Source organism: Anguilla anguilla, chromosome 11 (genome assembly GCF_013347855.1).
Source record: "Anguilla anguilla isolate fAngAng1 chromosome 11, fAngAng1.pri, whole genome shotgun sequence".
Taxonomy (NCBI): domain Eukaryota; kingdom Metazoa; phylum Chordata; class Actinopteri; order Anguilliformes; family Anguillidae; genus Anguilla; species Anguilla anguilla.
Genome location: NC_049211.1, coordinates 38,441,364 through 38,452,197, shown reverse-complemented (window position 1 = coordinate 38,452,197; position 10,834 = coordinate 38,441,364). Strand labels below are relative to the sequence as shown.

At 48.4% G+C, this 10,834-nt stretch overlaps 1 protein-coding gene across 1 annotated transcript; it reads right to left on the bottom strand.

Moving 5' to 3' along the window:
• Positions 1-4,607: 4,607 nt before the first annotated feature.
• gpr37l1b (G protein-coupled receptor 37 like 1b) lies at positions 4,608-10,287 on the bottom strand. The gene is made up of 2 exons (XM_035380838.1): positions 8,905-10,287; positions 4,608-7,892 (listed from the first exon to the last, which is right to left on the bottom strand). The coding sequence occupies exons 1-2, from the start codon at positions 9,637-9,639 to the stop codon at positions 7,026-7,028; spliced, it is 1,602 nt and encodes a 533-aa protein (XP_035236729.1). The 5' UTR covers positions 9,640-10,287; the 3' UTR covers positions 4,608-7,025.
• Positions 10,288-10,834: the final 547 nt, after the last annotated feature.

Sequence of the window (10,834 nt, the reverse complement as noted above, 5' to 3'; positions counted from 1 at the left end):
TAAAATGTAGTTTCAATGCAAATCTCCACATGCAAAGCAAATTGCATCACAAGTAGTAAAAATATTGGGCTTTGACTGTATACTGAAGTGAGTCCATGTAATACATACCACCTATTGGGACAATAACAGGGCCCAGATGAGTACTTTGTCTCGTAAAATCTTTTTGAAATCCCTGTCTACCTGCCCATCATACTGTGGGTTTGGCCTAACATTTCAGGAATTATATTCTAGTCATATTCCATTTCAGCCGTTACTGTTCTTCCCAGTCTTACGGCAGTTACCTTTAAGCAAGGTAGAGCAGGGCTGGTGTGTGGTGGAGCTGGGTGGAGTAGGGCTGGTGTGTGGTGGAGCTGGGTGGAGTAGGGCTGGTGCGTGGTGGAGCTGGGTGGAGTAGGGCTGGTGTGTGGTGGAGTTGAGAAGAGCAGGGTTGGTGTGTGTGGAGTTGGGTGGAGCAAGGCTGGTGTGTTATGGAGTTGGGTGGAGCAGGGTTGGTGTGTGCTGGAGTTGGGTGGAGCAGGGTTGGTGTGTGCTGGAGTTTGGTGGAGCAGGGCTGTGTGTGGTGGATCTGGGTGGAGCAGGGCTGTGTGCGGTGGATCTGGGTGGAGCAGGGCTGGTGTGTGGTGGATCTGGGTGGAGCTGAGTTGGCATTAGGTGGATCTGGGTTGGTTTTAGGTGGATCTGGGTGGAGCAGGGTTAGTTTTAGGTGGATCTGGGTGGATCTTGGTTGGTTTTAGGTGGATCTGGGTTGGTTTAGGTGGAGATGGATGGAGCAGGGGTGGTGTTAGTTGGAGCTGGGTGGAGCTGAGTTGGCATTAGGTGGATCTTGGTTGGTTTTAGGTGGATCTGAGTGGAGCAAAGTTAGTTTTAGGTGGATCTGGGTGGATCTTGCTTGTTTTTAGGTGGATCTGGGTTGGTTTAGGTGGAGCTGGATGGAGCAGGGGTGGTGTTAGGTGGAGCTGGGTGGAGCAGGGTTACCATTAAGTGGAGCTGGGTGGAGCAGGGTTACCATTAGGTGGAGCTGGGTGGAGCAGGGTTACCGTTCGGTGGAGCTGGGTGGAGCAGGACCGTACCCCTGGCTGGTGTTGCTTGCTTGCGTCCACAGTCAGCTCCTCATGGTCTGACCTCAGCCACACAATGCCCATTCATCATCACCTCTGTCTCTCAGCCAAAGCTGACAAACACATGGGAATTGGAGCGGTCTAAGTGCTCTGATGTGAACCGAAGTGAGCTACTGGCACAGAATGGGGGTGGGGTTTGGCAGTGAGAGTGAGGAAGGGGGTGGGGTTTGGCAGCGAGAGTGAAGAAGGGGGTGGGGTTTGGCAGTGAGAGTGAGGAAGGGGGTGGGGTTTTTTGGGGGTAAGCGTTAGGGGATGCGGGTGTGGGTGTGGGTGGAGGTAGACTGGGGGAGGTGGTTTGGCAGCGAGGGCGGGGGTTGAAGGGTTTGTTGTTTGGCCAGTTTCCAGACGGCTCACACTGAGACCAAAGGAGCGGGTGGGAGCAGGATGGCTGCAGTGAATCTGTGTGACGGAGACCCCCCCCCCCCCCCGCACCAACAGTGACTCCTCCTCTTGCTGCTTCCATATGAAAGACCCGTGACAGCCAGAACACCGGGAGCTCTCTCGCCATGGCAACATGGTGTGGGAGAAGAAGGCTTTCCAGAACTTCCTGCCAGCTGACCTTGGGGCCCCTACTCTGACTGGGCCCGGAATCCAGCGGAACCCGGCTCTGTTTGGACAATCTGGGGAGCCAGAGCTTGCTCTCAGCTTCTCACCATGGCGACCAGGAGATTCACTCTACCGCCCCCCCCCCCCCCCCCCAACCCCCGCCCCCATCTCCCCATCCATCCCCAGCACCCCCAGGCCCCGTATTTTGCTGAACAAGACAAACATTGTCCCACACCGGGGGAAGAGAGGGGAAGCTCTATTCATCTGACAACAACAAGTAGAGTGAGTGGGACATTCAGACCCTTTAAACATGCACTGCCTGAGCCTGCCAACAGGGACCTGGCTAAGAAAATATACACACACACACACTCACACACACACACACACATACACATACACAGGCACACACACACACACACACACACACACACGCATGCATACACACACACTCACACACACACACACACACACACACACACACACAGAGGAGGGTGTGATGCTGGCCTAGTGTAGTACGATGAGCAGAGAAGAGGACGAGTGGAGGATTTTCTCTTTGGGAGCTTTCTCTTTGGGATATGACACATTTCCCTCCTCAATGCTGTCTGTACCCTCCCCAGATTGAGTGAGAAAACCCTTATTACTATTCCGAAGGAGACGACTTGTGTTCATGCCAACCGCCACACGGTGTTGAGCCAGAGTCTGATCTGTGACATCAGCTCAGCGTTGGGTCAACACCTGTCCATCAGAAACTCAACGTTAATGCTATATGAAGTGTGACGGTCTGCTGTTGATACGTGTAGAGATTGAAGACATGGTCATTAATAAGAGTAATTTTCTCACACAGGCATATCAACAGTCATCCAATAAGACCTGTCCGTTTATAAAACCGGTTCCATCATAGATGTTTCAAAAATGAAAACCCCGAAATCCTAAAATGAATCAGCTGTGTTCTCATCTTCTTTCATTTGCTCGCTGGGCATTGTAATCTTCAGCACCCAGCGTCAATACTAAAATGACACTTTTTTTGTCCAAAAAGCGACGTACAACAAGTGCATACCGAAGGTAATCGGAGCAGCTACAAAGCACAGGTTTGATAAGGTGCAATACTCATTACGTAACAGTTATACATAGCCACGAACACATTATGCCCAGTTCACTAAGCATAGGCTAGGTCAGAAAATTACGGCAAGTAAAACTAGGAGCCATGACGATGAGCCGCAACATCAAGTTGACGATACAAGCGTAACGTGAAAGTGCTACAGGAATAATTTTGAAGTATGCAAGTGATAAGAGCAATCCTAGATTGGGAGTGCCCTGCAGAGTAGTGATTGTTAGTCCAGGTACAGTCTGAAGAGTTGCGTCTTCAGACCACGGCTGAAGATGGGCAAGGACCGAGTGGTTGGTAGAGAAAAATGTATAACTAGAAATGCTTATCTAAATATTGGTTTATCAGAAATAACTTGTAGTAGGATACAAATATTGTCCTACCATGTTCTGACTACTCTGACCATCATGGACCAACCGTCATGGAAGGGGTGAAAATGAGGGCCACCAAGAAATCTCTTTTTTTTTAGGATTTCACACTCTTCCCTCCGTAGACACGTTTTTCTTTTCTTTTTTTGGATAAGTGGTAGCCTCCATCATTAGTGGTGGTGGTGAGCTAGCGCTGCTCACATTAAAGAAACAGAAGAGGGGCTGTTCCATTGAGAGCACTGGGAGGCCAGACAGAAAGAGTGGGAGTTTTGATGTGGCTCTCCGCACTGTGGTAATGAGGGTCCCTCTCTCACACATATTTCCCCAGCTCCCAACACCAGCTGAATGATTTCCAGCCCCCCCCCCCAAAAGAGCTCAACGGAGCAGGACCACAGTGGGCTGAATACGGAGGAGGGATCAGCCCATGGGGGAAACACTCCATCCTCCCTCCACCCCCCTTCAGCGCTCGTGGCGTGTACGTATTAATCGCATGGCACAACGCAGCAGCAGGCGGACATTTTGAATGAAACCACGGTGAACTTATGTGCACCTTGTCGCCTCACTGCCCCCCCCCCCCCCCCCCACGTATAAGGATAAGATTGTGTCCATCTCCTCACTTCTTTTTATCTTCATTTAAGACTTTTCCTAAGGCTCCCCGTGGAGTGGAGGTTTCAGTTTGGAATGATTATCGGCAATTTCAGACGACTGACTGTCTGATTTCAGACCAGCAACGAATGCCCAAGATCGTGTCTTTCTCTAGTGTGAAAATGCACTTTTCAGCCATGTTTCATTATACAATGGGCGATCATTTGCTCTGTCGTTTGAAAAACACGAAAACCTCTTTTCAAACAAGCAGCCACGACCCCCGCTTTCCTCTTCACTGCGATCACTTTCGTTCGAGCTTCGCGTACCAAGTCCGTCCAGGTTCGAGAGACAAAGGCTCGGTCGCCGTGGAAACTGGTCGGGGAAAAAGTTGTTTTGCTCCAAGCTTGGCCTCTTTGAAATGAACTTGGATTTTGCAACGGTAACCTGGCAACTCTGTTCTGGACGCAGGGCATTAAAATTCAGAGAGGGAGCTGGGAGTTGGGGAAAGGAGAACAAAGATGTCCTTATGAAAGCACCCCTCTTTTTCTCACAGACTGAATCATCCGGGGTACAGTTATCCCAGCCAAAATTTAATACACACTCCACCAGAACCAGCCAGTACCGATACACCCCTCATCAGACGGCACTCCGCTGAACCAGTACACCCCTACTAGAACGCATCAGCCCCGGACCCACAGAGTCGATGCACATGTAGGCATGTGGCACACAATGAGGACACCGGCCCAACCGCTGAGTCGTCCATAGCCTGTTTAAGTGAAAACGTAGCCCAAACACACTTTTTACATCAATAACTCGTCTGATTCCCGCATGATATCGGAACCGTTTCTGTGCACGACGTCTCTCGACAAACCACAACAGCCATCATAAATTAAACATTTTATTGGGAAGACTTAAGGACAATACCATAACATTGTAAGCTCTAAAGGCGTCCTATTTGTATTTTGTACATTTTTATCAAACAGCATATTTTTATACTTTCAGAAAAATACATCTATCGTGTTAAAATCTATAAAAATATATTTACATTGTTTTCTTGGCTCACAATTCAGCTAAATTGCCTCTCCCATTCTCTTGAAACCTTGAAACCTTTCCTAGATTAAGAATAAAGACACATTCTGTTAATCTAATGCTTAACTTACACGGCACCTATTTGAAATCAAAAGAACAACATTTTTAGGTTTAGGGTTTTTTAAAAAACTTTCAGTCAGCCCCAGGAAATAGAACAGAAAGCATGTGCCACTGGGACTGGAGTTTCAGTGTAAAGATGAAATGTTAATCAGGTGGTTATTTCTCCAGAGTGGGCCAGCCATATTTCTCAGCACATTCGCAAATGTGTATTTCACTGCATCAATATAGCCCTTTTCGACCTGATAAAATTTGATAATTTGCACTTTTAATAACAAAATTACACATTCTTTTAAAAATTCTTGCGACAATTTTAAAGAACTCTCAAATTTGATATAGTAGTAGATGTGCAAAGTCACAGAGTAATAAACTGATTCACAGTATGACGTCTGTCAAGTGCAGCTCTCTCTCACTGTTAGGTGAAGGAAAGCCCAGAAATTCAGCAGTCAGAGGGAAGCAGCAGGTCATCTTGTACATGAGGGTGTTAAAGACTAACTTCACCCTAAAATCACAATGCAATGGACCGCAATGATGTGGTAACGCACCACAATGATGCGGTAACGCACCACAATGATGCGGTAACGCACCACAATGATGTGGTAACGCACCACAATGATGCGGTAACGCACCACAATGATGCGGTAACGCACCACAATGATGTGGTAAAAACAAAAACGCACCAATTACAACACACTTCACAATCTGCCCAAGCACTGTGTTTTGCATCACTGGGGTGGCTATATCCACTCGGAATGCCCTGGTAATGCGTAGCTGAGTCGGAGAGGTGTGTTTCAGGTGCCGGTCTGGGCAGGTAAGATATCTAGACAGCCACAGCTCAGAAGTAGGTGATTTTGTAAGATACAACAATATAGAATTAGAGTGCAGTTTCCTTTCATATCAGGCAAGTGTATATTATATCAACGGCATATTCAAAATTGTTCTGTTTTTTTTTTTTTTAATGCTGTTTGCAAATGTGAGAAGATGAAAAGATGATGAAGGACAGTTTACTTCGGCTGAGTATAAACTTTGAGATGAGCATTTTTATGAAAAATAAGTGCCAACTGTTAGCTATTTTGGTTGGAAAACACCAAATTTTCAGGTAAATTGTGGCAAAGGTCTAGCGTTAACAGAAAATAAACCAAGGAAAAGATTGTAAGACCTGTTCGGTTAAAAATTTGAATGTTCAGAAATTCATATTTTTTCAGTATTTATGTGTTGAATGTGAACAAATTTGCAGAACGTGACCTCCCTGTTCATTAATGCAACATCATTCATATTGCCTGTGATGTGTTAATCAAAGGTAGAGACCGCGGCTCTGTTTTCATTTTCAGCTGTTCCTATTGGCTATGATTGTCTAAAAGGGTGACCATAGTAAACCAATGAAGTGGACACTATTGCATCATTGTACAAAGGGAAGATGAGCTCTATGGACCAGAAATAGAAATAATAAATGACACAGAATGACCCAGTCTGATGGGCACCAATTAGACACGAGCATTCCCTGACGGACAGAACAGGAGCACCTGCTTCTGTGTTCTCACCACCACAGGTAGGGTAATGAGGCTTCCCTGATGCAAACAGCATGGTCATACAGGGGGCGGGGCGGTTGAGCTGGTCATCAGTGACATCATCAGTGACATCACCGGTGCCATTCTCCTATGAAAAAGTTTGCACTCACTGTTACTTCCCAGTTAGGATCTTTTTTTTTCTCTTTTTTTATTTATTTATTTTTTTTACAATAGTTATCAAAATCAAAAATATAATTGAAATATAACTGATTCTATGTTATAATTTGAGTGATCACTGAGAGCTGTCTCAGCTCCTTTCCCTGTAAGGCACGGTCGGCTGATCTTCCTCTGTAATGGCCTCCACCTGACTGTGCAAATTTACTGGGGAAGAACTTTTTTTTTGTAGAGGCTTCATTTTTCAGGAGGGGGAAGAGAGGGACATTCGACCTGAAATCTGCCCACCCATTTGGGGTTGCACAGTCCTGGCTTTGCTTCCTGGGGGGGGAGGGGAGGGGGAGGGGGCAGTCCTAGAAAAAAAAGGGGTGGGTACAAGTGCGCTGGAATTATGATGTCACCTGGTGAGCTGGAGTAGTGGTATTATGATGTCACCCGGTGAGCAGGTGCACTAGTTAAGAGAGGCCCGGCGGCTTCAGCAGTTGGAGCCGATAGCCAGGATGGAGGAGCTGTCCTTGGCCTTGTCGAAGAAGATGGAGGGGGAGATGTCGGCGGGGGCTTTGTGCTTGGCCTGGGCGGGGCCGCCGGGGGTGGAGGGGGAGTCGGGCAGGCACTCCTCGCAGCAGCAGCAGCAGCAGTCCATGAAGGCCTGGCCCAGGGACTTGCACAGGCAGAGGAGCAGCACGGGCGTGACCGAGGACTTGAAGAAGAGGAAGAACTGGTTGACCAGGCCGAGGAGGGTGGCGGTGGAGGCGGAGACGGGGGCGGAGGCGTAGGCCAGCGCGATGTTGCACGCGTTCTCGGGCAGAGCGCACACGCCGTACACCGCCGCCAGCGCCACCACCGTGCAGTTGAGCTGCCGGTCCCTCCTCTGCCCCGGCTGCCCCTGCGCCGGCTGCTTTTTGGGCGCGGCCAGGGGGGGCCGCCCGTCCTGCTCGCCCCCCGCCGCCGCGTCGCCCGCCACGTGCCGGGTGGCCAGCTGGCAGGCCAGGGTGAAGAGGACGGGCAGGCAGAGGTAGCAGCCGAAGAACCACCAGACGCGGGCGTCGTGGTAGGTGAGCACCAGGGAGGACAGCCACTCGGGCAGGCCCGCAGACAGCCGCATGGAGCAGGAGTCCACCAGGCCCCCCGCCGCCGCCTCCGAGACCTCCTGGCTCAGCTGCCACAGCAGGAGCTCGGGCGCCGCCAGCACCATGGAGCCCACCCAGATCACGCCCAGCTTGGCCAGGATGGACTGGCAGCGCTCCACCTGCCCGGGCCTGGGCTGGGCGCTGGCCGCCGCCTGGAAGCGGTCGATTCCCAGGGCGCACAGGCTGAAGGTGGTCACGCCCAGGGACGTCACCTGGGGAGAGGGGGGGGAGGAGGGGGAGGGGGGCGGGGGGCACCGTGTCAGTCAGCCAACCGAGAAACGCCCCCACAGCACTGTTCTAACGCCACAGCAATGTTTCTACACAGTAAAATGTCCGGTGTTATTTCAACACTAACGGTGTTAATTAAACTCCAACTGATAGCACTTGGTCCCAATGGGCACTATAACACAGTGGGGTAACATTACACATACTCCACAGGTAACGTTACACATACTCCACTACACATAATCCTAACCTTGACATACATTTATGTCTTTAGCAAAGAGTAGATCGCTCAAAAATATTCCACAATCCTGTTTCATATATTTGGCTACAGGCTACTAGTGTTGACTGGGTCAAAACAACTTTTCCTTCAGCCAAAAATGATGCTTTTTATTGAAAATGGATATGTTTGTGGTGTATGTGGCATTAATACACTGGATTTAATTATGTATCACTAGAAATAAATGAAACATGAGTACTTTGAAATATATTAACACTCGGAGGAACGTCATGCCTCTTTGGACTATAAGTTCCCAGAATTCATTTTTTATATAACACTCCAGCAATTGGGTTGATAAGGCTTCCTTGCATATTCAAGTTATTACTCATTAATGAGACTTACTCATTCCAACGGATTCATTTTTAATATACCACACCAGCAATTATATAGGTATGGTTGCCACAGCCTTACCTCAGCAATTAGACTTCCGCAGATTGGAACGGAACTCATATGCATAACAATGGCAAAAACTGCACAGGAATGAAAAGACGTTTAACGGAGGCCATCCTGCACAGTGAACCTGGTGGGAACTGGATGCATAGAGCAATACCACCGATACAAGTTAAGGTGATCAGGAAACTGAATTTCCCAACAAACCAATTATGCAAAAGTTTTATTTCTGCGCTTATCTTGCCTGTGGGGACGCTGACATAATTTATATCAGTTGTGAATTGATGTTGCATGCGCCAACACAGCATCACGATAAGAGAAATGAAACCCACCTCCATATAGGGTACGGCTCTGCATGAAAAGTCCCCCAGGAGCCTTTTGTTGGTGAGTTCGTTAAAGATGACCACCGGCAGACAGAAGAAAAGTACCAAGAAATCCCAGAAGGCCAGACTCGCCAGGATGCAATTCCACGCGCTTTTCATGTAGTAGTTGTGCCACACGATACACATGACCGCGAGGTTCCCTACTATACCCACAGCGAACACGATGAGCGAGAGGAACATCACCGCATAGGCACTGTATGAGCTCTCGGTCAGCGGGTACAGCGGATTGCGGATTCGGGTTCTGCCCCGTGCGGTGACATTGTTGCTTTCTACTACAGATCCGCCGGTACCCAGCCCGGTCACTCCGGTCTCGTCGTCCAGATTATATGTGGCGTTGTACAGTAGGACAGTTGTTGGAGTCGTGAAGTAATCATTCGGGTCGTAGGGCCGCGGATACCTGTGGCTGAAAGGTGATTGTTGGTCTCCTTTTTTGGTGCTTCCACCTTTTGCGCCCCGCGGAACTCTCTTGTGGCTTGTGTCTGCATCATCATTTTCTAAACTCTCGTTTGGAATAAAATTATTTCGCGAGGTCAGCCCATCACGTTCGGTAAACGAATCGTCTGCCGCATCATCAGGTGTCCTTTCCAGAGCCGTTTGCACACTGTCTCCATTTGGCCAAAGGATATTTCTGGGCTCAGACGCACTTATGGCTAAAAGCAGTAGAAGTATAAAAGAGAAAACCATCTTGCATATGTCGGAACGATTGTTTTCTCTATAACTAAAACACTGAAAAAAACTGAGCACAGGCTATATAGTTCAGTAAAAGTAAACGAATGCCTTCAAGTCAATTTGAAATGAAGAAATGAAAGTTGCCTGAATTGCACAAAAACGCAAATTCGATATATCAGAGCTAAGGCGGGTGCTGGATAGATGGCTTGTCTCTCTCGGCGTCCAGACGCCGCTATTCACAACGCCACTGGAAACCAGACTATGTACATCCGCGAGCGCACTGTTGCACGAGGCACGGGAGAATGGTCCCGCTTTCCGAAGAAAAAGTGGAACAGTTGGTTTTCTCTCTCATTTCAGAAAGGCGATACACCATTTGTGCCATCTGCTGGTCAGTGTAAAGTTGTATTCCACAGTATCTCGTATGGTTTCGTTTTTTGCAACTAGTCGCATGCATTTTAATGGTACATTTTGCACTGGAATATCGCACTGCAATAATGAGCTTTTCTGTGTTTACCCAGGGGTCCACGTTGGCTACCCTTAAATGCCCCGTGACCTATACTCCTCCCTTCATTATTTCATAATGAATGAGATGTAATGTAGTAACGGTCAGCAGCGGAACCCTTAGCCCAAGTACCCCGAAGCACACGAAACGATTCATATTTCTGAGACGGGTATGAAACAAAAAGACCCTCACTGAGTTACTGAACATGCAACCACTAATTGCATGCATCCAGAATGCATTCTTCAAGAGGACTGCCGTCCGCTTTCCCTTGGTAATCGTGTCTGGCACAGTGCGCAACTTGTCTGAAGTAAGAATGGGGATTTATCCAAGCCCCATGACTAACACTAATGGCACATTGGATAGGACCCCGTGTGCCATTAATTTGTTCTGGAGAGAAAAAGGCCTTTTGGTTATGCACTCATAATTTAGCTGAACCCTAGCTCTCTATCCACTAGTATAACGTGCATAATGCATAAGGCTTAGTTTAGAAGGCATCTTTTAGTGACCTGTACTCTACACCACACACTCTACTCTCCATACTCTACACCCAACACCTTACCCCTACACCCCACGTGCCACACCCTACACACTACACCACCACCCTACACCCAACACCCAACATCTTACACCCTACACCCCACATGCCACACCCTACACTCTACACCTCACACTTAAATCCTACATGCCACATTCCTCTACATGCACGCT